Genomic DNA, 27,602 nt, shown 5'->3' on the forward strand with positions numbered 1-27,602 from the left:
ACACGTGGGTGATACTGAAACATGCTACATACCATCTTGAATATATAAACTTTCATTTTATACATGTTAAATGTCATATTCATCATTAGGCATCTCCTGTCCATCCACACAGGCTCATGTTTACTTACAGGTTGAACAAGAACAGAGTGCATTCTGGCCAGAATCGTGTCATCAGTATTCATTACATCGGTGACAAGGAGAAAATTCCTCCTCAGCCCCCTTCTGTCACCCCCCCGGGCCTCTGGGAATCCACTGAAGGTTAATTTATTTAAATCCTCCATTCACTCATCTCTATTCCATTAAACTCCACTAATAAATCTTTGGTTTGCCATGTAATCTGTTTCCTGCTGTCAAAGCCCCAACCCTCAACTGCATTTTGCACCATATGCCAGTGGATGTGCATTCAACGGTAACATGGCAGCCGATAAGGTCATGTTAAAATCAGTAGATGTCATGATCTGTATGCGTGTGTGTGCAGCATGTGAGTTTGTAGACGTGTGTAACTGTGCACAGACGTCTGCCCTTTGAATGTGGCCAAAAAGCCTGGTTTAATTAATGGAAGTGCAGCTCATGGTAGGGGGCAATAAAATCAAAGGGCTGAACCCTCTCAGAGCCCCCACGAAGCTCTAGAGTCCCAAAGGTCCCGTCTAAGCCCGGTCTGAAAGTATTTCCCATCTGCCCCCTCTCCCATTTTTAGACTGTAATAAAGAACATGGTCATACCTCTCTGGCCATGATGAAGTCGATTAGTCTAAGGAACAAGGGGACCTTGGCTGTATGGACAAGCGCTGCATCATTATTACTGCATGTCATGTCAGCGTTACACAGATGCTGTTATGATAATGGCTGTTAAAAAGCTCAGCTGTTGGTTTAATAGCGGGTGAAGCCGTTTGCAGTCTGTTGGAAGGGACGTCTCAATGAAGTCAATGTGGTTTTTGTGTTCAAGAGTGTTTGTTAATGAGAGGCTTGGGGAAGCAGAGGAGCTATGTGCAAAAACCTGGCTCCAAAGAGCTAACAGCGCTGACGGAGCTAACAGCGCTGACAGAGCTAACAGCGCTGATAGAGCTGACAGAGCTAACAGGCTGACAGAGCTAACAGCGCTGACAGAGCTAACAGAGCTGACAGAGCTGACAGAGCTAACAGAGCTGACAGAGCTGACAGAGCTAACAGCGCTGACAGAGCTAACAGCGCTAACAGAGCTAACAGCGCTGATAGAGCTGACAGAGCTGACGGAGCTAACAGAGCTGACGGAGCTAACAGAGCTGACAGAGCTGACAGAGCTAACAGCGCTGACAGAGCTAACAGCGCTGATAGAGCTGACAGAGCTAACAGCGCTGATAGAGCTGACAGAGCTGACAGAGCTGACAGAGCTGACAGAGCTGACGGAGCTAACAGAGCTGACGGAGCTAACGGAGCTAACAGCGCTGACAGAGCTGACAGTGCTGACCTGGGGGAGGAACCGGAGGGTGGGCGTTGAGCACCGTGCAGATAGACAACATACAGAGGGGCAGTGACTTCATTCTCTACTCAAGACTATGTACTGCTCTGAATATCATATTATTAAAAACTTTTAAGACATTAAAAAAGCTGCCAAGACACGGCCACATTACAATTTTCTAAATTTTGTATTTTTCTTGGTTTAACTTTAATGTGAGTTGAAGTAAAGTTAAATAAGTTTCAATATTATATTTTCATACTCTGTTCCGTAACACTTCAATTCTCTGTCTCAAAGTGGTTTCTTCTTCCTCGAATTTTTCATATGAAATAAATTTTCCTCTCAATAATTCTACTCAAGGGAAGGACGTCCACTCTCTTTTAATACGACTGTAAAATTCAGCATGTTTGAATACATATGTATTAAAGCACCGCCGGTGATTGGTGCACATTTTGTGCGAGTGTGATCATCGACAATAATGGGGTGAATTTGTAATTCTGAGAAATAGTAGTATTAAAGTTAGAATATCCACAGTGTATTTCTCCTCAGATGTCTCTTCATTGGCCGCTCTCGAAGGGGAAATACTGCTGCTGGAATAATGCTTCTTCATTGTTTGCTTTAGAACAATTGTTTCAGTCTCTTACTTATAACAACGGAGTGAGCAGAGAACAGATGGAGACAGAAGTCATGACCACTTTATGATGGAAAGCTGCCAGATCCCTACTGACACAAGCTTAGTTGGACAACAGGTGTCCCGGCAATTTATCATAGAACAGTAAAAATCAATTTCTAAGTGGAACATAGAGTGTATCCCTTCTGCTTTAAAGACTGTGCTTTTAAAATACGCTCCAAGCTTTTTAAAATGTTGGCTTCATTTAAAATAGTCTCCAATTCAGCATACAGTAAAGCAAAAAGGTCGCCCACAGATGTCAAATATCCACTAAGCCAGCACAAAATACTAGCATTACCATAAATCTCTCGCATTACCCACCATACATGTAACCCTACCTCTGGTTTCTCTTTTTTCTCTCATTCTCTCTGTATTGCTGTGTCAACTGTTTTCCGTTGCATCAGTTTCTGTCACATCAGACACATGGCATCTATGACATTTTAAACATCGAAAAAGACATACATAAGAATAAATATAATGCACATTTTGTTCACTTTAGAAATGGAAAGTTATTTTCAAATAGCATCTAAGATATCCATCATAATAAATACACCAGTGATATGGACAATACCAAACAAATCCCATTATGTAACTGTGAAGCCCCTCAACACTCCCACCCACACACCCACACACACACACACACACACACACACACACACACACACACACACACACACACACACACACACAGACACACACACACACACACACACACACACACACACACACACACACACACACACACACACACACACACACACACACACTGACAGGTCTTTTTGGCTGATTACTCTGCTCAGGGCTGTGTGGGCTGATGATTTCATCTTGCTTGATTGACATCTTTCTTATTCTTCTGTTAGCTTTGTAAAACTTGACTTGCATGTCAATCAAGATCCATACTAAATATCAATACTGTAATAGAGCAATGATTTAGGAAAAGCACTCTGAGCACTACAGCCTGACTGGTGGATATATACAGTAGATACAGTATATACACTGTATAGTATACAGGCTGTAGTGCTTTCCAAAGTCATTGCTCTATTTTATATATATATATATATATATATATATATATATATAAAGTCTTGAACTGCAACTTACGTTTATTTTACAATAAGTTGATGTATTTGACTTTGTTTGTCTTTCAAAAAACAGTAAAAAAATGTTTTTACAAAATAATAATAATAATAACAATAAATCACCCAACATAATTTCCTCAAAAACTGCTTGTTTTGTCCAACCAACAGTCCAAAACCAAAAGATATGAAGTCAAGAAGACTCAAATTCCAATGTTTGCACCATATCTTTGGCAGCTGTGTACTGCAGACATCATTTCTTGATATGTTTGAAGTTGATTGGTTTCACAGCATGTCTTTTGTTTTGTTTTTGACAAAGGTTGTGTGCGTGTGTGTGTGTACGGGAAAAAGTCTTTCTGAGCCAGAAAGCAGAACATTTGCACACAATCAATATTTTCTCAATGTCTCAAATGAATTGTAGTGAGATTAGGTCTGATCTGACCCGGATCAATTATGCTGTCAAATTGTATTTCAATATCTTTGTTTTTATTGTGAAGGGTTTTTATGAAATGTTGAACAACACTCAATACGTGCGACATGTTTGTGTGCTTAGTGGAGTATTTCTCTGTCTTGTTTGAAGCTTTTTTTTCAACAATACAATTTCAACAGCAGCCAAAAAACCGCCACACAGTCCAGTACTATTCCTGTGAGCTTGACTGACCCGGCCTGCAGCATGCCACCTGCACATTGGCTGTTGTTGTTTGTGTTTGCCTTTTACCAAAATAATAATCCCCCTCTTTAGCATCTCTGCCTCTCTGGACCCCTTCATGGCATTTTTTTTCAAATCAGGCAGGAAGTGCAATAAGCTTAAGTCCTTTCTTCCCACACGAGTCTGATGATTACGTATGATGGAATCTGAATGATTTATAACCTCAGAGCGACGACACACGGGAGAGCTTTAGTGCCAAAAGCCGAAGTCAGAAGTCAGAAGAAGAGGCTTTCTCCTTTAAAGTTATTCCAGTATGCGGTTAGCGAGGAAGCTTTGGGAGAAGGATAGCCAGATGGCTGCTTGTCACTCTCTTCGAGTCTATGAGCTTTCCATTCTGCAAACCTAACCGGGATGCCATGGCAAATTCAGAGGGGTTTATTATTTTACACCACCACTTGACTTCCTGTTCTGACTACCTCACTTCACACTGCGAGTTAAAAAGCATGAAGGGTAAACGAATCCACTGTAAGAAGAAGAAGATTGTTGCAAACAATTCACAGCATTTTTGTTTTAGAACTGAAACAATGAGTCAATCAATCCATTTGATAGTATTCTGTTAATTAATAATATTATAGTTATTTCTTTCAAAAATTGGAGGATTTTCTGCTTTTCTCTGTTAATTATGATTGTATGCTCGTGTACCTTTGGATGTTGAACCGTCGGTTGGACAATTAAAGATGTCGGCTCTTGGAGTGATGGATATGTTCCACTTACCAAGTAATGAATTGGTTAATCGAAACAAATAATCGGCAGGTTAATAGATGAATGATAATGCGTTGACCTCAACAGTTACTCGGTAACCAAATAAGCAGTGAGTGCAGCTCAGTCCTCTTGCCTCGTGTGGACAGACTGGGATGCACAAATCATTTATTTGATGAATTCAGATGCCCTGAATCTGTTTTTAGGAATACATGCTGAAGCAAAGCTGTGAGTCATTTCATGACAGCGAGAACAGAAAGCGAGCCGAACCATAATCAAAGTAACTCTGTAACAAAAGAGAAATGAACCAAGCGGCGCGTCGTACAGTGAATCAGAACTGCTGCTGGACAAAGTGCTTCCTCGATGAATAGTCGTCCACTTTGTCCACAGACTTGCTGTTCTCAACTTTTTAAAACACAAAGAACCAGTACGTCAGTTTGACAGTCGCGGCTGCAGTAATGGGGACGAACTACGCATTGCATCAGTCGGTGTCAGAGTGCTCATTCTGACAACAGGCAGAAGTAATCCTCAGTCTGCTTTTTGGGCTTAAATGAGGTCTGAAGACCGACCCAGTCTCCTTGTGTCTCTTAACTGAAGACCTCTCACAAACAAAACTGATGATGCATTTGGATTCTCAGAACCTTTCGGCTTCACCAGTTCCCAATCTTCTCCTCCACAGTGAATTGGATGCTTCCTCTGCTATCCCCGATTTCCTGCTGTTGTCATTTTGACCCGTTAGAGGAATTGTGCTCAAATGCAGTATGGTCGCTCCAAAAAACAACAAAAAAAAAAAAACACCCATGGAGACAACTTAAGCTTGAATTCTCTGCGGTTTGCTGTATTTCTTGCTTTTGGAAAAGAGGATAAAGATGGATAACAAGGGCAAGAGCTTAAAACAGACCTCACCGTGGAAATCTATCACAATTTCACCACAAGCCAGAGAAATGGCATTTGAATTGATGGCCGCACTCACAGGATGGCAAGAAAAGAATCAACCTTTCAAGACAGGAAATGACCCGGTCACAGACACCATTAATGCAGTAAAGGAGAGGGATAATCAGCCTGTCCATAGATTACAATTTAACGGCTGACAAAAAAGCAACCGAGCCATCCAAAGCTAATTTAGCTAACATTACAAAGGACCTTGCAACACTAACATTTTGCACCTTCAATATCCCCAAACTTGATTGTGGGGCTCACACCCTGTGATTGAACTGACTGAAACGATAATGGCTGTCAAGGATAGTCTAACATTTCACACCTGCATAATTAAGAAAAAAACAGGGTGCTTTGAACAAGCCCAAGGATCTAGAGTTGAAAAACAGGGTTGTTTTACTCAAGCTTAATAATTCAGCTGAAGGATATACTGTAGCTCGTACACATTGTAGACAGTGGGCCAAAAACCTTACAAAAATCTATTAAAATCTATTCAATAATGGAGAAAGCAGCCCAATAGCTCCATGTTAAGCAAGGTTGCAAAAGTGTACTCATGCTGTGGAGCTGGGATAATGTACATCAGTGCAGTGTAACTGATATGTGGAGACATTGCAGAGAGATTAGCAAGGGCTGTGTTATGAGGGGGGCTGACCCTGCTGACACCCAGACATGTTCAGCCTTCTAAATACCTCACAGCCCTGCTTGTAACACACCGGTCCCACAGCAGCTGGAAAATAGTGTAGAGGCTATTTCTGTGTGTTGACCCCAAAGAAGACCCTTCACGTTGACCCCCCCCCCCTCCTATATAGTTTATTTGACCTCCAGCCACTGAAACACAAAGGGAGCAACGGTGGAATCACACTGTTGACAATGACAACAGACGTACGTGCTTTACCGACAATCCACCTCTTTAAACTGTAAGTTAAACTGTGTCGTCACTGCCAAGATGGCGTGCTGGAGTTCTCCTTTAACAAGGTCAGTATCCGCACAAATACCAATCCGGCAAATCGGATCGCTGCATCTCTCATGATTAATTCTAACTTCTACAGCACATTACAATTGTTTTCTGGATAAATCCTCCTGATTTACTCGAAGGGATTTTTCAGTGATATCGTCATAAGCAGCCGCAGGAACTTTTACACTGGATTACGGTAAAGGAAAAACCCCCAACAGTCTTCAGTGCAGAAATTCTTTCTAATAAAAAAAAAAATCTGTTAATTTTTCATGAAAACATAATTTACAGTAATATTTTAATGAAAATATTCTGCACTTACCATCTTAAAAGGCGCACTACTTCAACCCAGGAATCTGAGCTGTAGAGTTTTAATTATTCTTTGGATTACTTGAGGCCTATTTCTCATTTTATCCAAACTATAATAACAGAGTGTTGATATAAAAAAAGAGAGCTTAAGCAGCTTAACCTCTTTTCAGTCAGAAAAGATCACGCAGGGACATTTGAATCATGCAAGATGATTATTTGAGAAAGGACTGAAATAACTGTATGAATATGTTGCTAAAAAAACAAAACACCCACAAAAAAAAAGAGAAAAATAATCCGAGTCTCAGGAAAAGCCAGAGTCACAGATTCATATTTGTGGAGAGTTCTTCGGAGAACTTCATCAGGGAATTGATCCTGTGAACTGTAATATAAAGTACCTTCCCGCTCATGCCATGTAGCAAAGCTCTAAAATGGCTCTGTGAGAGTTATGATGGTCAATGCAAATGAATGGAGCAGTGATTCATGGGAAAGCCCTCCACTGGTGCCCTCTGCGTCATTTTATGGCCGTTATAAAGTCTCCATCCACCTTAGAGCTGCATGCCTGATGAGACGGAGCCAGATGTGGACTCGAGAAACACCAAAGAGAACAAAAACATGAGAGGGGACAAGCCAAACAGCCTGGCATTAATCCTCCAATCGTGCGCGCACGCCCATAAGCATTGGCTGTTCTTACGACACCTCTGACATCTGATCCCCTCTTTTCACACCTCCTATGTAGAGAACAACATCATGGTCTCCGTGATGTAAACTATTAATAGTCTCACCCGCTGCCGGGACTATTCAACTGAGCGGTGTTACACTGTATTCTTCTTGCTGGCTCTTCTGGTGCAATGCTAGTATTCCACCATGATAATCCGACGTGGGTGGCATAACAGATTTGTTAACAGTGGAAGAAAAAAACAATTAAAAAAATAAATGAAATGAAGACGCTGAGAGCTAAATGATTCATGGCATGGGCTAATGGACCAGCGGTTCTAACCAGCTTGTCTATTCATTTTCGTGTAGTTAATGTCGTCAAAGTGGAAGGAAATACCGAACACAGGAGCAACGGAGCTCTGCCAACGCATGGCAACGAGCCCATGAGAAACTCTCTCCCTAGTGGCACAGCAAGGGATGTTAGGTTTATTGTACCGTTACTGAATAAAGCCCAAGAAAAAATGTTTCATACGTCTCTAAATGTGTAAAATCTTTAGATGCGTTTGCTTAACTCTGGACTGAGAGGAAAATAGCATCTTGGTTGTTGTTTTTTCAGCTCCTTAGAGGCAGTCACAGCACATTGACCTGGTTTTCTGTGAAACTGTTCATTTGAGTGACTACAGTTGGGGAAAAAAGTGCTTTGGGCCCTTCAGGCTGTCGCGAACGAAGAGCAGCAGTTGGCATCAAACCCCTGCTTCTTTATTTTGTAGTGGCACGGCAGCAGGAAAGCAAGATAATTAACAGTGACAAAAAGGCATGTGAATAGGGAGATGGTATGGGGGCTTGTCGGGTTTCAGCTCACTTGCCTTATAGACTCTTCTTCTCTCCAACCACCACGATCCTGCCTTGATGAGCCGTCAAATCAAGCCAACACCAGAGGCGCCGCAGTGCGAGGTCCTCTGACCAAAGTCTACATAACACATTTAAAACGGGTGAGAAAGAGGCAAATGTCTCAGCCAATTAAAGAGAGGACCGATGAGAAGTTTGCTGCGAGGCACAAGGCTCCGACAAAGCTCGGATAAAGTGTCCGACTCTATATTTGTACCGGACAGCTTAAGATCTGAACGCCACCTGACTTAGCACAGCCCAGAACATCCTGCTGCAGTGACCCAGGGAGCCAATTACTTTGAGATTCTCATCAATTTTGGTTATTAGATTTTCCCTAAGAAATATTTAGTATTTTCAAAAAAGGAGCAGTTTAGGCTGAATTTCATCTTGTTTTTATGTCCCCAAAACACAGAAAGTTATTAGAAGCAGCAGACAAGTTTTGGATGTTAGGTCAATTTTAAATGGTTCAATGTTTACAGAGTCTAAATTTTGTCAAATACACAAAGTACTCACTGAGAAAATTATATTTTAATAACAGTCGATTGAGCTCAAACATAATGCATTCGTTTAATCAGCCAAAGGAGTTGAGTGTTTAGATGAGGTGGTTTGCTGTATCTCAAAATACTGACACCTTGTGAACTATTCATACCAGTGTTTTAATATGTATCACATATAAAATAATATAAAATAATTGACATTCAAAAGCCATCAGTCTTTCAAAATGCACTGAAGACATATATAAGAGAGCTGTATTTGTGAGTATGTGAATTGATGAATCAGAAGAAAATCAAGCCCTGAATGCAAAAAGCAGCTTGTGAGTTTTACATGAACATATTAATGCTTGAAGGCTTCTTTTCCACAAAGCCTGTGGTTCCCACCTATGGTAAGTATAGTTATAGCTATACGGCGTAATGATAGGCTTCCACAACTGGGATTTGCCCGGAGCAATTACTCTCTCCTATTACCGCCCAATGAGCAACTCCACAGGCAACAGAGAGACAGGCAAAGTAAATTTCCTCGAGAATATCTCAGTGGTGACCCCCGAGGGGGGGATTCTTTCTCCACATATATTTTTCCCAGTTGGTTACAGATTTGGACAGAAAACCCACCCCCCTAACATCCAGGTTACCACCCATGTATTATGCTCCGATATAGCTGTAATTCACTTGTAATGTGCATACAGTGGCTTACACGCCACACTTAAGAGTAAGACGATGCCCTCTTTCTCTTCCTCATATTGTTTGGATTCAATGGTCTGTGAAGTCTCCGGTCTTTGTGATGCATGGAAGGGTTAATGTAAGGCAGTCTAGGCGTCTGACAGCTCATCTCTTCAAAGGCTTTTGTCAGCTAGTTGCTCTCTGCGGTGGGATTTGAACAGCAAACTCCCAACAGGAGCAAGTCTGCCCTGGGCACATCTCTGGTCTCAGCACTGGTCTGTCTACCTGCACAATCCCGTGTCCGACTGGAGGAGTCGATGGCAATCTGGAAACAAACTCGTCACTTGTCGATAAAGTTCTGAATGAATAACTATATCAATATGACTGAATAAACCAGTGCCTGTCAGTCATTTTACTTGGACGGCAAACACATCTTTCTGTACTTCTCTAAAACAATACAAATATTTTTAAATGAACTCCACTCAAAATGTTTATTCCTTGATAAATTTTATGTTCGTTTAATTCGAACAAAGCAATTATGAAAATGTAATTATAGTACCGTGTCAAAGCTAATCCTAATGGAGAGTATTTCTGTCATTACACTACAGCTTCTGGCCCACAGAGATGCTTCCTGCATGCCATCATATTTACACCATGATCATTACCCCACTCTAGAGATTTGGGATTGTCTACAAGGAGATTGTGATGGATGCCACAGCCCCAAATGTCTGATAACTACGGTGATGGCTTGCCCTTGCCCACATCCTCATTAAGGCGGTACAGGACAAGGAGTAAGTTGGATAAACAAGCTGAATCCATTCTATTAATGGCTTGAGGGCTCCCCTGCCTCACCACCATTAATTATCTTTTCATACAGAGAGATAAGAGGAGAGAAAACAACAAGCTATGTGCCAGAATATACTGCCTTTTTATCAAATAGGCATTCCCCATGAAGCTGGAACATGACCAAATTTCATTGTCATTTATTAATGCATTTTATTATTATTGTTGTCAAAACGTGTCCAAAATGTACCAATTAAGCAAAAAATAAAATGCAATTAATACAACCAAGATCCAAATGTTTTAGGTTTTGTAAACTCATTTTCACACAAGTGAAGCCAGAGAAAAGTCCTGAAACAGAAAATGTATTCGCCCTAGAAAAGCTGTCTGAACCAAGCGGCAACCTCCGGTTCTGCGAGGTGTCGGGGAAGTGTCTTAAATCTGATTCTCTCTCCTGACCATCAGGGGGCGACTCCGCCACTTGCAAAAAGAAGTCTGATTATATGGAAGTCTATGGGAAAATGACTACTTCTCACTTGATTTATTACCTCAGTAAACATTAGTTTATGGTCTCAATTGCTTCTTCTTCAATAGAGAATTATGTTCATTTAGTAAATTATGGTCCCATTTACAGTAAAATAGACCATAAAGCGGAGTATGCTTTAGGGCGGGCTTACTGTGATTGACAGGTTGCTGCCGCTATTAGAGACATATCCGCTGTCTCTACGTACCTTTTTCGCATTCCAAATATGGTCACTCACGTTCGTTGGCTGCAAAAAACAACATGGCGACGGCCGTAATCCAAGATGGCGACAGCGAAATCGGCGAACTCAAGGTTTCAAAACGGCAGTCCACAAACCAATGGGTGACGTCACGATGACTACGTCCACTTCTTATATACGGTCAGTGGTCTGAGCAGATCTGGAGGTGGGAGAGTCCGCTGTATAGCTGGAGACTTTTGCAAACAACTAATTTGGCGGATCACCCGGAGCCAAGGAAATATTGTAAAAATATGATCAGTGATGATGATGATGATGATCAAGGAGTGTGCAAAAGCACAATGTGAGTACACCATGAAGGTTAGAGTACTGTCTTAAAGGAAGCAGCTGTTCCAACTTCAACAGTCTGGCAATCTTTTTTCTATGGCATTGCTAGGAAAGTAGCGCCACTTGGTTGTACTCAATGTATTGTAATCTTGTATGAACTACTGTCTGTGTGTCTGGGCTTGTGTGGGAGAAAAAATGATTTGTGATGCACCTGCGTTAAACATTCTTGATTATTTTAATAATTCTGTGTTGTGGCTTCCAGAAGATGATGGCTAGTTTCCAAATTGGCATAACTGTGTGGCATTAGTAAATTACTCACGTTCATGTTCCTTTCAAAAGCAAATAACTATTGTTAATAGATATGAACATTAATACAACACTGTAAAGGTGAAAAATAAATCTGCCGCCACGCTACAAAAAGCCTGCAGAAAGAAATAGTCTAGATAGTGCACACAAGTGTAAATGAGAAGGGTTATTGCTGCCTTAAAGGCACATTGCCACTGCATTAAGGCACAGTACGCATTCTTTCTATTGATATGATGGTGTGTCATCACATTGAGGTTGTGAAAAGATCTTCAAAGTCATCTCATCTTTCCTCAGGGTAGCAAGGAAGGTAATACGGCTGCAACACATTGTATTGCATAAATCACTGTCAGAAACTCCATGAAATAATTTCAGCACATTTAATAAGCTAGGGTGAAAATCCTTCATTGTTGATACCGGCGATCAATGTAAGCTACGTGCTATTTGTTAGAAGCCCTCTTTTAGAGCCAAAGTGGGCAAATGACCTGGAAACACGGCAAACAATTTTAATATCGGTGGTGTAATAAATCACTGTGGTTCTGCTGGTCTCTAAACACCGCTATACTCTCGAGGCAGTCCCTCTTATTATGTACTGGTTCAATAGTTTCCCGCTTTGGAGCTCTGTTCCTTTCCGGTTCCACTTCTTCATGGAAAGTTTAGATACAGAGCAGGTTTATGCCATAAAAAGGTTAGGTTAAAGTCTCTCATATTGTCTGAAAATGGTGATGCCCTCTGGCAAGGAGTTGATATATGAACAGGGCGGGTAGGATTTTACGTGTTTAGATGTGGTGGCTTAAACATAAAATGTTGTTTAAAATGAGTTCTACCTCACAAATCACTTTTTCTAACTGCCTGACAATCACCTGCTAAATCATTTAATATCGATTAAAAGTACATCTTTATCATTAAAGTCCTAAAACAATATATGAAAAAATGATATGACCCATGCAACTAACTTTAAAGGTTTAGTTTGACATTTTGGGACACATACTAGTGTGTGCCAGATCTTCTCATCTAACTTTGGACAAAAAAGCAGCTAGACATATTTCCCAAAATGTCAAACTATCCATCCACAGCAAAAGCAAGGACAACCAACAGCTGTCCGGCTGCCAGCAATCGGCCAGATTGCATGGTGGGAGTTTACAAGCCAGTGTGCGACCATACGGCGGAGTACACCACCAAGTACGCTACATCCTTTGCTCGTCCTCCACCAACTCTCTCTCACCTTTTCCTCCTCGTTGCATTTTTGAAGGCTAAAAGATGGAGAGACATGCATTCAGGGGACCAGTACATTTAACTTATCAAAACAATAAAACACGCTCATTCCTACTGTAGGTGATTGATGTGAAGCTGTCACCATCTCAGCAGTACGCTTTCCAGTACAGCCATTACAATAAACACACAAGCATATGGCATGAGGAAGGTCATCTGCAGGACGATGTGTGTGTGTGTGTGTGTGTGTGAGTGTATATCAACACTGAGCTTAATGAATGTAGCTGTATGAATGCTGATGTACCATAGGGAGTAACAGATGCGAGGCTTCAATTCAAAACTACAATATTAAGTTGGGAGTGAAAATGTGTGACAATTAGCGAGCAGAGCTCCATCTTGTCCCACCGACAATTAGACTTGATCGTTCATGTTCTCCCCCTTCCTCTCTTGTACTCTCCTTCTCTCATACAGTAGGGGGCTCTTTGTTTCCACATTATCATCAAACATGTTGAGAAAACTTGCAAAAAAGTCTATCGCAGAAAAACTAGCTATGCAGAACTTGCATTTTAATTGGTAGAGTAGAACTTTACCCATTCACATGTTGGTGCTGCCAACCGTTGCAGTGGTCTATTTTGTATTTTTTTGGAGAAGAGTGGGGGGGGGTCTACTGTACTCACAACCACCTTTATAGAACTACGAGTACAGCTGGATATATTTGCTGTACTTTGTATATGTGGGTGCCCTAAAGATATGCCCATGAAGCAGATGCGGTGCAGAGATAAAAGTAGAGTCTCACTAATGAGTGCTTTGATGTGAATGCAAGGGACAGCGTTACATGATCAAGCTGAACTGAAACAATCTGCAGCCTTAAATATTTTATTGACTGAGCAGAAATGTGCCAGGGACATAGCAGAGTGTCCAAATCATCCAATTATGTTGGTGCTATAGATAAAGTTTATATCCAATTAATTAAATGAATCCTCTCCTCTGACTTTAACATTAAGAACTGAATTACTGTTGGCAAGGATGCATAAATAGACATCACTGGGAAATAGGATTTAGGCCTGTGCTCAATGCTGTTATAGAACTGATAAAGAGACGTAAGTGTGTGGAGATTAGTATGGATGAAGAGATTGTTTGACTCCGTTTATGGAGGCAAAATGATTTTGCTTGGAGTGCAAGTCCCTCCGGAGGGAGCGATCTGGTTGCCGTTCGTATGCCGCTGTATTTGCTTCGGCTTCAACAGTTCATCCAATCAGGCGACCCCCGTGCACACCTACAGTGACATCACCCCCTCCATATCTGCCAGCGGCAATGGCAGATATCATTCTCGACCCCATCAGTAACGAAACTCCTCCACTCACAATCTGTTTAGTCTTTAATAAATCAGCCCGGCAACACCCACATATTCCTGTGGCCTTCAGAAAGGGAATTTATCATTCAGCTGTTGACCAAACCTGGCACACCCGAAGCTGGGCTGGCAACCACCGGGGAGGTTACACACATACTGTTGATTTATTGGCATGATATACTGGACATAGCAAAATAAAATATGTTCCACGGGGCATAAGCAATTTATCTTGGAACCGTCACAAACCAATCTTCACTGCAAGGACAAGCAGAAATTGAAAAAGGGAAAATACAGCAGAAAGTTGACCAAGTAAGCAAAGCAGTGCCCTCAAGGCCTCACTACACTCAAGCATACAGATACCTTGAACAGAGAAAACAAACAAATAGAAAACCTGAATTCATTGAATCAAGTTTCAGACCAAGTCTCTTCAGATGTTCTTGAAGCATCTCGGGGTTGTCTTTCAATAACAGCAACACTGCAATCCTATACTTCATTTCGATGTTTGCAGATTTAATTGCTTGTTCCGCTGGTAGGCGAGCTACTGTGTGCTGCTCTGGAGCTCTTGCAAAACATGCTCAAGCCAGTTTGTCGGCAGAAAAGGAACAGATTTCAACCAGCATATGGAATGGGGAAGCAGGCCGCTGGTATCGCCCTCTGCACCTACAGAAATCAATTAATCCTCATTCACCCCTGCTTTGGTGGCTCTTGTTTGGCCGGGTATCAGCAGCTCAGAGAGACAAAGGATTCGGGGGATATCTGAGAAGATGCAGGCGGACTCTTCAGCTACTTTCTTCTCCCGTGAACCGGGAGATGCAATAACAGTGTTTCTCTGGCAGCAAGAACAGCCCGATCACTATGCCATAATAAAGAGCACAACAGACAGAGATGGAGTGAGAACGGGGTCATCTCATACTGTGCTAGGCCATATGCTCCAACCTCTTCATTCTGCTCAGATGGCCTCCGCTTTTATGAAGTAAAGAAAACCTCTGTGGATGACATTCCTCTTGATGTCTTTCATCCTCCCAGCTCTGTCCTTGTCAGTGACCAAAGCTTGTTGTTGCAGTACAACAAGAAGAGGGGTAAATGATTTCGGAGATCCTGGGGCATATTAGTAATTTGATCGAAACAAATGAGTCAATTAATGTCGTTTTTGAATCCACTTTGATTCAAGAGGATTTGGTAAAAACCCATCGGAAATGACTTTGCCTGGTCAAGTCAAGTGGTCTTCATTTCAGACAATAAGTCAAAGGTTTAATTGCCTTCAAAAGCATGCATCGTTGACTGCAATGATGCATGCTTTTGAAGGCAATGTGCTTAGTTCTTTGGGGCTGAGTGGTATCACAGTGACTCATTGTTCACCAGTGGGTTTCGCTCAGAAAAGGGCTCTACAAAAGCTAAGAAATAAATGCCGATGCTCCCCTGGTGCTCTCTCCTGTGCCCGTTCCTCGGAACCTACAAACTACTTTTGACAAACTGCCCTGAAATATTACCCATGAAGTCCAATGCCGCTATAAACCTGGAGCTGTCGGCTGATTTGTGAATCCAATTAGTTTCCTCTCTGTAATGGGTGTGTTCAGTGCCATAATGTCAGTCAGCTGCATCATTACGCCATCAAAATTATCTATGGGTCATGAGAACAAACGTGTCATTTTAATACGAAAAACTGAAAATACAGAGGCTACAGTCCCTCTAAAGTTTCTCTATCAATGGCCTTTCCCCTGTCCTGACTGGAATAGTGTTGTGTGGCTCGGTCCGATCGACCTCGTTTGTTTCCTGTTTACAGAGCCAGGGCTGTGGAAGAAGACCGGATTGTTTTTTCAGTGCACACACAGAGCGGATAGCTAGCGCATCTTCTCATCTCAGGACGGTTCTCTTCAATTTCAACACATGGGGCCTACATCGAGTGGTCATTAAACACATTCACACCTTTCTGCATTCACAGCCCCTCACACTGAGCTGCACAAATGTATGCACAGGAGTTTGGCATGCGATAATATGCTAAAAACCAGTGGCACAGAAAATGAGCTAAGCGTTTGCTGACAACACTGTGGGAGTGCAAAGTGAAGGTGCACAACAGTTGGCTTCAGTTGACATCTGGGAAAGAGACAGGCTGCTGACAGGGAGATTATCTCCACCGGAGCTGCAGCACAGTGGAAGCTGTCCACTGCAGCTGTGATGCTCCTTAGGGAGCAAGGACTCCCAAGGTCTGCTTGGAGAGACTTTCACAGGCATAGTGAAAATTAAGGAGCAAACTGTATTCTAGTGTTACTGTCACTTAGCATACGCTGTCACACCAAAAGATATAGAGGGGTGGAAAGCACATCCATCAAAAGGGACTGGTGAAATGATAGGAATCCAGCGATAAGGACTCAGATCCTGTGGGGATCTATCACCTGCAGGAGGCCATGGTCAGGCCAGTTTGATGTAAAATGCCCAATGCGGTGAAATAAAAAAAGGACGTAAGTGTAGGAGGGAGAGGAGGAAAAGGACAGAACCCCACTGTGACTGAGTGTGTGTGTCGTTGTTCGTTAGATCTGCCTCTGGAAAACGTTAAATAGATCATTTTTAGCTCTATTTCAGTCTGTTATGATTCATCTAATTAAATGCATGTTCAATACAAAGGAATGGCGTGTTTTTATCATAGTTTGACTTCTTAGCAACAGATGACGTCAGAGCTTTGATGTTGCTGTTTGCACCATCTCACTTCCTGCTGAGCTTGTGAAGGTCTTGCCAAAAGGCCAAGAGCACTGAGGAAGATATTGACAGTTTCTCCACATACAGTAAAAGAGTAATTTTATTTTATCACACTGTTTTTTGTTTTTTTTATTTCCTCAGGATGCAAAAATAATCAGAGGGAGCATCTGAACTGTTTGAGACCTACAGTCTGCAGCCTAAAGAGGGATTCCAATTGGGCTGACCCAGGTAGAGGTCTCCACAGCTCACAGATGAGGCCAAATCAATGACGGGTGCAGCGAAACGCAGACAGCTAAACCCCCCCGGGGAAGGTGTTTGGATGCACGGCCACAGGCGGAGGAGGGATGTGAATGTAGATGAGAATTCACACGGCGAGAATGCTGCAAGGACTCACATAAGCATGAGAGGTGAATAAATGAGGCCTGACAGGAACCAGAGGAGCCGATATCGTTCACTGGATTTCTGTTGCTTCCATCTTTATGTTGTTTTGTAGTGCTGACCACTGAGGCACTCCAAATGACAGGTGTTTTATCCAACGGAGTCTGCATAGAGTGGAAGTAACTTTAAAGGATGCCGCATCATCAGTAGTGACCAATTTCTGTGGTAGAACCCCGTCTGAGTATTACATACTTGCGGCTGAAAGACTGCAACATGTTTACCAAACTGCATGTTGTGCAGTTTGTGTCCCATGTGATAAACCCATGATAAAACACAATCGAAGAAAAATAATGATCATAAACAGAGCTATAGACACTGCGACAAAAGCAAACAACTCCTCATTCTGTGATGATTCACCAAGAGAGCAAGCAAATTAGAGCGTGTCAGGAATAACAGAAAGCGAGGAGACATTTTGCCGTGACAGAGAGAACGCCTGAGTGACGGATGTCTGGGCATACTGCTGACTGAAAAGTGCATTTCACTGGTCAGAAGTAGACAGAGCAATGCATTAACAGCTCAAATGGGTGCCGTTTGCTTCCCTCTTGAAGTGTTACACCGGTGATGTATCACTTCCTTGTAAATGCTGACCACAATCCATTCCACAAGAAGACTTAAAAAAGCACCCAAACTAATTTTGGTCAGTGAGATGTGCTGAACGCACAGAAAATCCACAAAGTTGTCCAAACAGCAGGCGTTCCGACTCTGGCCGAGCTCTGTGCGGTAAACACCCAGGTACAGGGCTCCTTTTGAGCTCACACAGGGAACCCTTCATCACCACTCTATGTGACGATATGACATGAGATAGAGCTTCTTCTGTTTATGAGAGGGTCTGCATAGTAAGGCTCTGTCAAAGTGAGAATGTTTACAGAAAACAGGGCAGAATTCCAATATATAATTCCCAGTAAAGCCCCCTCCGGTAGATGGAAAATTACCACGGTTCCTCCATATTTCAGTATTTAAAAAATGAATCAAATCAAAGAGTAGCTCTGATTCCACAAAACAACCCTTCCATGGTGATTCCAGGAGGAAAATAAAAATCCACTCTCATTCAATGGAGCGTGTCGGGATTATTCATTCAGTGCCAGACTGCCCCGAAGGACAAGAGTCACCCTGCACCCAGAGGGCTGTAGCCACACTATTGATAATGTGTTTGGTTCAGAAGTTTGAATCCTCTCCCTCGGCATTATGGTTTGTTTTTCAATGTTCAAGCCCTTTCTGTGTCATGCAAGTGTTCATGTCCCTGTTCATCCTCGAGCTGCCATCGACGCCCCTCAAGGCATCCCATGTCTATTATCTTGGAGACATGGCTGCTTTTCAGATGAACAATCTCAGAGGAAGCTGCTTCTTCCGGGGCCAAACCATTGAACCACAGCCTCAGTGTTCCACCATCGTCTCCGCAGGGAAAATGTTCCGACATATATCAATGTCTTCAGGAAAAGGCATGTAGTATAAACAACACTGTCTGTAAATCCATCACATAAAATTAGAGAGGAGTAGACCGACTCTTAGTAGCCTTACTAGCCAATAATATTTGAATAGGTATTTAATATATATGGCACCATTAAATTCTGCATCAAACATCCATTCGGTTGTCACAACCGTTTACAACAAACGCTTTGGATAAAAATATAAGAAATATATTCGACAGATACAAAAGAAATATATTTTAAATACAAAGCTATAATTAAGAAGAAGCAGGAGATGAGAGATGAGAGAAGCAGGAGATGAGAGACCTTGTACCATTACATAAACTGGGGAATTCTGGGAGTTCATGTAAAAAAAAGAAAGAAAAAAAACACTGTGCAAAATATTGCTGTCGTTTCTAATCTCTAAAATATCTATGCCATATCAACCCCAATCCAGTATTGGTTACGCTTTGCTAGTAAATTTGACTAATTTGCATTTACAGTTTAAAGCAGCTGCTAGTGCCCATATGGTCCCACTCATACAGTAGAATTCATCCACTGCACAGCAGCAGCGGGCTCAGGCACAATCTGACGTAGTGTACTTCATCCTTACGGTAATCCATCATCGCCTTTGTTGTGCTCTTTCCAATTGTTTATCCTGGCATTTGGCGGAAAGAGAAAAATGCCAGAATCGCAGCAAAATCTCAGCATCGCTTTGTCCCCTGAAAGAGGCCGCTGTGAAGTGAACGTGACCGTTCACTTCACAGCGACACAGAACAGTTTCCCTTTGCACCTCCTCTATTTAAAAAGGCGGAGACACCAAGAGGAGGGAGAAGTGTTCAGGTTTTTCGTATCTTTTTTAAAACAGCAGAGTCAACAGGAGGCCTGACGTTTACTTCCATCCATCAGTCTGTTCTTCCTACCACGCAGAGGCTCATGCTGACGGGCTGAGGCGATTCCTGATATTGATGTAGCAGAGGGACGGCTTCTTTTTCAAGATGATAGGCGAGACCAGAAATGAGAAATCTCCTGAGGTGTAATCACAGAGCTGCTTTCTGGTGAACACTCTAATCCAGCTTCTTCCATCTCCTCCTGTCGCGTCTTCTCATTTCCACTATTTCCTCTCCTTTTTTAACCAAACCTATGATGAATTATTAATGAGCAATTAATCAATTATTCTATCTTCCCTAGCCGCTTTGAACCTCGTTAGTTTGCACACAAAATATTGCTGGATGGGCAATCCTTTCATATTGATTTACCAGGCAAACTCTGCAACTGAACTGATACCAGCTTCACTGAAATGGACTCATCTGTTGAATTTGATAAGTCCCCCCCCCCCCCATATCACTGATGAACCTCCAAAACATCACAAAGCTGAACAATCAGACCAAAAATGGAGTTTAGGGCAAACACAGACATGTGAACATCAGTGGCGGGCTAAAACAACAACCATTACCCAATAAAAGCAAACCGCGGGGAGAAACAGTATGAGGCGATGACACAATGTGAAGTTATTGCACAAACTCTGGTTGCGGCTCCTGCACCTGCTGCTACTGAGTCCTTAGTTCCAATTTCAACGTTCCTTGCATGGTACTTTATCTCTGAAGCGATTAGGAACAAACAGCTCCATCAATCAGGTGTTGGAGCCCCAGAGAGCACCGGAGCCGATCCAAAAAACACCTCGAGGCTGCCAAGTTTGTGCAGATTCTGCTGACACTCACGATGTTCAACCGCACAATCCTTCACACTGCGCTTCCAATGAACTGATTCTGCTGCTGGTAAAAATCCCACGTAGGTGTCGAACGCCTGATCTGGAAGAACAGGCCAGCCAACAAAGAACAATCTGATAGACACAAAAGATATTCAAACACAGACATCAGAGGGAAATAAAATCGAAACACTCATTCACTGAAAAATGAAGCGAGACTTGTAGAGCGATTATCAGGGGGACTTGTTGGCAGCGTCACATTTCTCAAACATTTGTTGCTCATAAGCTGCAGATGAATTTGAATCCTACCAGGCTCTCACATGCCAATGACCGTGTTGCAAGTGTCCGCTTTAATTGTTGGAGTGTGTCAAATTGAGAGAAGAACATTTTGAAAATCACAGCTCAAATGTTGCTGATTTTGGGGAAACAGGGCCCCAGACCGAATTGCCATTTTCACTTCATTTCTCTTTCAATCTATAGATTCAAGTTTAAGACGTCACATTTTTCTATACTGGCTTTGTGATTATGGATTAAGAAGAGCTGAAAGGTTCCTCATGGCAAAATACACAGCGAGAAAAATGCTTTCGACAGTGTCACAAAAGGTGCCGATCTACTGTTATGGTACTTTCTGAGGCTTTAGTTTGTAGTTTTGCTGTACTGAACTGCATTATTTTGCTCTGTTGTACACCTTTTACTATGATGCAGTCCAGTACAGCATCAAAATGACTATAGAGTTGAATCATCAGCTATAAGACACATTGTGGGCAACAATTAAAAATGACTATGTTCACAAAAGGTAGCATTGATTAGGATTTATATATGTAGAGTGGGTTGTATTTTACAGGTCACTTAATGTAATCTGGTTGTAAAGGTAAAAATAACAGCGTTACGATCCACGGTAGGAATGAATTAAAAATTCCACCCATGTAGCGTTTTCTCTAATCATATAAGATATAATGAACTGGGATAGCAACGATCGTTATATCGTAAGGCCGTTCAGAGCTATTCATCTGAATGTCTCACTTTCCATTATTTACCCTTGTACTTATTCACTCGTTGGATGAATAACTTACCAGTCTATAGAAGAGGGTCCGTCCAATTTTTCCAGTTTGTCCAAATGAAAAAATATTATACCATTTATTGATGCTCCAAAAGGACTGTCAAATCACAACAGCAATTGTTAGAGCATAATATATTACCTCCATTTACTTTAGTGTCTCCATTATTTGCATCTAAATTCCACTGGGAGAGCGTGACAATTGGTGAAGTATAAAAGTGTTATTCTCTTTTTTCCACCCCGTCTTTTAAAAATGCTTCAGATGACAGGCACAAAAGAATAAATAAAAAAGGCTTCCACCTGCTCAACAATTTACATGCAAAGTAAATAAGCTCCATTCATTCATTATGATGTGCTAAATATTGAGACTTTGCAGCGGTGACAGGTACCTTGCCTTCGTGCGGCTAAAGAGATTTCAGAAACCTGTCCAAACTCGGCGCGTTAGCTCAGAAATCTTATCCACAGCAAACCTTTTAGTGCGGAACTGCAATCAGCAGATGTCTATGCTTCTCTTCTGTGGCGACTTTTCTTTTTCATATGAAGTTGATTACAGCCCTTCAAAGCTTTCTGCAAAAACACAGGTGTTATCAACAATGACGAGGGAACGGTTGCCAACTTGCCGTCATCGATTGTTGATTACTTCCGTTTATTTCCTGTCTAATTAGCACCATCGCTACTGTTACAGCACCCTACCGCAATGAGCCACGGAGGGTAACGCGAAACCAGGAGAATCTGGATGATGATGAAGTACTTGTTGAAAACTTTGCAGCAACATGAGACCACAGTACACCGATGCAATCACAGCCTCTCACACCGCCCACTGTCAGCCAGGAAAGCTGTCCACTGCGGTGGTAGTAATTGTCGAAAAGCACCATTATGTGCCAAATTTCAGATGTAAAAGTGTCTCTCTCGCTGTAACAAGGACATTTCTTGCACCTCCCTGCAAAAAGGAGAAAAAAAACAATTTTCCAAACAATTGCTTTTGTGGGTGTAAAACAGTACATCAAACATGCATGAGGTGCTCAAATACAAGAGGGGCAGAGTGAAAATTACAAACTCATTCAGTGCCAAACCAGCTGCTATAACCAAAATAAACATGTTTTCTTAAAACTGTTTTTCCACATTTAAATGAGGACAATGTCACAGGAATAAGGTTTCTATTGATGCGTCTCTGACAAGATAAGAAGAGCTGTTTAGTGATTCCCTTCAGCTCCCTGTCAGGTTGCCCGCTCAATAGAGATGCCCGTCTTTAATTAGATGCAAAAAGGGTTCAAACTGCTTTTATCAACGCTGCCTTCACATGCATAAAATGCATTATGAAAATGTATCCTCGAGAACCAAATTTTGAAGGCTCTGCTTTCTTCACAAGTCTTTTGAGTTCTGAGATATTCCTCAGATTCTGCTTTGAATAATTACCCTCTGCCTTGAGGTGGAAACCCACTAACAGCCGAGCAGAGATAGACTCTGTGGAGAGTCAGACACGGCAGAAAGAAAGTTAAAGCGAGTTACTTGAAATAGACTTAAAGTAAGAGCAATGAACAGAAAAGCAATAGACTTACCTATGCTGACCATTCACCAGACATTCAGGTGATTTCAGAGTACTACGCTGAAAATCAGAAAGAGATCATGCAGATACCTTCAGTGTTGGCCCAGTATTTGCCCCGGCAAACCAGATGACTAGGCCAGCTCTAGACAGTTACCAGCATCGAAATGTATGGTTGTTTCATGCTCGGTTGCGTATTTGAAATTGGTTGAAGGATTTTACGAGGTCACCTACACGTTCTGTTCCTGTTAACAACAGCATGCCGTCAGTACCAGTAAACCACGGACGCATTCGGCTGAGAGTCACCCGTCAATACAGCCGCTCATTAAACCTGCAAGCTATTAAACATGTTGGCTACCACTGGGCTGATATAATATGGCGTATAATATGGCGTATAATATGGCGTAAAGACTCAGAAGTTGGAACTACTCAAATATTATATCATATTAGGATGTAATATTAGGACACCGTGTCCTAACTGGCAGCGAGCGGCACAGCAGCACTGTGCAGCACGACACGCCGTTTTTGAGGTGAGCTTTTGTCAGACGCCCTTTGTTCCTGTCGCTTGCTTTTAAAGTGCTGCAAAGTACAAGGAATGTTCGATAGGTGACGTTGAAATGAGAAGATACGATACCTCCTCATTTCACTACAAAGACTTACATGAAGTGGCAGCTGTCTGGAAGGAGATGGTCAGGGAGCTGAAAGTTTCCAACTTGCTGTTGGCTGTATTGGATGTTATTTCCAGTAAATATTACAATAAAAACGTGTGTTTTCTAAGTACATAGGTTAGGTACATTGTTTTGTTTACATGACGAAAATGAAAGGCTTGCTCGTGCAGCTTGATCTCCTGTTAATTGAATATATAGTGGAATTTAGAAAATTCGTTGAAAGCCCTATATTCTACCCACTCACTAACGGCACTCAAATCAGGAAATTCAATATTTTTAGGTTTCATTCGTGATGGTTTGTGGTCAATTCTCTTAGAACACCTCTTTACACCAGCTCTACAGTGACGAGGCTATACCAAGGCGGGGCTCATCTGTGTCTCGGAGACATACATTGGAGACAATAAGAAAAAGTAGTGAGGGCTAAAGCACACAGTTTGAAAGCATCATTTATTTAGCTTCACCCTTTGGCACAACTCTTCATAGACTGTGGACCACAGAAAGAGATGAAGAGCTACTCGAAGCTAAAGAAACCCAGCGGAGGAGTTAAACAGCCAGTAGACTCCGTGTCTTCCTGGCCCTTCGAGGCGCTGCTGAATGATCCACAACCAGTCAACCAGAGCTGAGCATCTCTGCCTTTCAGCCGCGAACCCTCCTGAATCCTCCATTCCCAAACAGTGATATTGCCAGAGGTACTCACAGAAGGTGAGCTTCCTTTATCTCTGACTCATATTTTCACATTTCATTATGCTGCCTCTTTTCCCCACAGCCATTTTTTTCTTACTAGACGCACACTTACTGCTGAATTGTTAGCAAAACTGAGCTTACGTTTCCTCATTTAAAAGGGAGATTTTTTCCCCCCAAAGCTGACAAATCTCCCCACACTCTATAATATCTCACTCTGCATTCGGTTGTGCTTTAATTTAGCTGCGCTCGCACCACTATCCTGGGGCTGCCGCAAAAATCAAAACAAATTAGGTATCCAGTAGTTTCTCTCTGTCTCTCGCTCTCAATCTCTCAATATTTCTCTGAAACCTCTCCGACAGCCCCTCTCCGCTGATGGCAATCCAACAATGTCCTACTCATTGATCAGAGAGAGGATCGGTTGCAGGGTGGAGGTAAATGGCTGTCACAGGGAATGATGGACCTTAACTCAACCATGGTTGCTCCTGAGGCCACTCAGCCTCCACTTATAGTGATGGATGCAAGGATGTCGCCCATCACATTCTTGGGAGTGGGGAAGACTTTGTTCCATCGCTACGGGATTCAGGAAACATCAACATAAAACATTGGTGTTTTGAAATCGAAAAAAAAAGTTTTTTTTCAAGAGACACGTCCAAAAAATAATGGTCAAAGAGGCAGAGATATGCTGAATTTAACTCCCGAGTACCAGGGTCTGAAATTAACACCCGCCAGCCGCCAAATGCAGGTTAATTGTGGACAGTGGCGGGTAAAATCGTCAGTTTGGCGGACAGCGAAAAAGCACAACAGAAAGACACGTCTAGATGGTTGGCGGGCGAGTAGATAGAGCTACACATTTGAAAGAGTCTTGCATGAGCTAAAGCTTTATTTGTTTTGATGTACACACCAAGTTTCGCAGAGTTACTGTATCAACTTCACCGACTACCTCATGATGACTGAAGGAATAACTATACTCCAAGTGTGTCAAAGTATTAAAGGGGAGGGGGGGTGAGAGAGAGAGAGAGAGAGAGAGAGAGACAGAGAGAGAGAGAGAGAGGATGCTCGTCAAAGCAGAGGAGAAATTAGCAGTAAAGATGTCAAGTGGGAGTAAATGTACAATATAGGTGTCGAGGTTAACCATGAATAAACTACAGCGGCAAGATCCAAGTAAAGTTCCCGTGTCTTACTTCCGTACGAAGGCAGGCGTGCATTAACATGCATGTGAACGCCCCATATTCTTCCGAAAAATAGGGCTCCCCTCGAAAATCCATGGTGAAACTTACCATGCATGCTTTCTTTACCCTAAATGATGTCTACATTATCTAAGAAATGTTATTCCTTAAAATACTTAGTGCAGAAGGCACTGAAGAAAATGAAATTTCAGACCTTGCCTAAAACGTGTCGTCTCCAATCCCAAAGTGAGATATCCCTAATTTGACAAAGCTCCCCCCAGAGCCTAAGAAGACACTATACGTTTCCACAGGCTGAACAGAACTCGTTATCAAGATGAATAATAAACTCCACAAACATCAGAGCTTACAACGGGTCAGCAGAATGACCGACTAAACTGCACAGCTGTGTGAACAGAGCTTCTCCCACCGAAAAGGTTTGCTCGCATATTCTCAACACTTGGCTGGCTAGTAGCTTGGGGAAATAATCATCAAATTATGAGCACTTATCCATCATTAGACGAGGCTGTGAGCGACCTGGAGTAAATAAATCACAGTTAAGTCAACTGGAGGCAGCTGGAACGGTGAACAAAGTGTATGAACAAAGTACTGTAAGACTGTTGGTGGGAGGTTTTTGGATTGATAATTTTTAGGACATAATTATTTAAATAAGGGCTATCAAGTGTTTATATTGGGAAGTTGATTTACCGAGGGAAAGACATTTATTCGCTGATTTACAGATGTCTCTTTCCCAATTTAAGTCAATGGGAAAAATATTTTTTTGGAATCACGTGATGAACTCAGACGTTGTAATTCAACGGTTTGGTCACTAGTTAAAATTTGCCCCGCTTGGTACACCCTCCAGAAAAAATAAATGTCAGTGCCCATCACTACCTAGTTGGTTACAAATAACCAATTCAGTACTATCTGAGAAAAAAAAATGGAATACAGGTTAGTTCCAGAAAAAGAGTGAACGTTTGGGATCCCCGAGCCATGCACGCTCATCAGATTCGTGGCTGGAGAGTCTGAGAAAATGAACTTTGTTTATCCCGATCCAAGCCAAATCAAATGATTTCTCAACAGTTTATTCACACGTCCCCCAAGTTCCCCCATCGCTCACGGGATGTGAAAAGGGATAAACGACATTATAAAGTCAAATGAGCAACATGAATTTCATTACGAACGGAAGTTTGCTCATCCTGTAGTAAAAAGTTTCACAGGGGTGGTAACTTTTAGCCTACATATCATGGAGCAAGTTTAAACACAGCCTTTCAAAAGAAACACATCTAAATGTCAATGAATAAATAGCAGGGGTTAGGTCACTGCTTACTCACTATTTACTAAGACAAATACGGTAGATTGTTGTAGAAAGGTTGAAGTAATATTAGTCGATAGGAATGATTCTAAATTGCACTAAATTATTATTAAATTATTATTATTGATATTATTATTAATGAATGAGTCAAAATGTTATATCGATGTTAGATAACATACAAATAAACAGTTGTGTTCCCCAACAACACAATGTCATCTTAGGGGGGGGGGGGGTTCAATTCAATACACTGAAGTCTCTATAAAGTCCGCATTTAGTACCGGATACTGACACACTTTCAACACGTTTTTCCCGTTAACGTAACGTGTCTCTCTGTGTGATGCTGTGAAGTTACTTCAGCCTTACCGGCGTACTGCAGCAGAAACATTGCCCGCTGTCGCAGATCTGGAAACGGTCCCTCCGAAGATAAACGTCTCTCAGATATTGATTCCTGAAGTCGAGGAGTTTCTTTACGGTGCGGTGGAAAACACGGTGATCTCGTTACGGTTCTCACCTGCTCATCCGCAGCACGCTCACTGCTGCTGTCAGGATGGTGAAGCGGTTTAAAATAACTTCCGGTAAAGACTTTCAAAATAAACCCCACGGCGATGCTCAGGTACTCATTTCTTCCCGGATTGTACCACAATTGATATGATTTTTAAGCTTCAAATGACACAAGGGGGGGTTTAATAACGACAGTTAACATTGTTTCTTCAGAGAGGACCTTTATGTACACCTGCCCGGAATGCTTAC

At 42.0% G+C, this 27,602-nt stretch overlaps 1 protein-coding gene across 6 annotated transcripts in view; it reads right to left on the bottom strand.

The window, feature by feature from the left end:
* Window positions 1-27,393, bottom strand: part of LOC116391853 (ecto-NOX disulfide-thiol exchanger 2-like) — a 153,337-nt gene extending 125,944 nt beyond the window's left edge. For 5 of the 6 annotated variants that reach the window (XM_031862818.1, XM_031862821.1, XM_031862820.1 and 2 more), the window contains exon 1: window positions 27,216-27,393. In XM_031862818.1, coding sequence (XP_031718678.1) covers window positions 27,216-27,237 — 22 coding nt within the window. In that variant the 5' untranslated portion in view covers window positions 27,238-27,393. Of the gene's footprint in view, window positions 1-23,038; window positions 23,087-27,215 lie in introns of those variants that run through there. The other variant, XM_031862817.1, reaches the window with a different exon arrangement.
* Window positions 27,394-27,602: the final 209 nt, after the last annotated feature.

Source organism: Anarrhichthys ocellatus, unplaced genomic scaffold, assembly GCF_004355925.1.
Source record: "Anarrhichthys ocellatus isolate YVR2014 unplaced genomic scaffold, GSC_Weel_1.0 scaffold27, whole genome shotgun sequence".
Lineage (NCBI taxonomy): Eukaryota > Metazoa > Chordata > Actinopteri > Perciformes > Anarhichadidae > Anarrhichthys > Anarrhichthys ocellatus.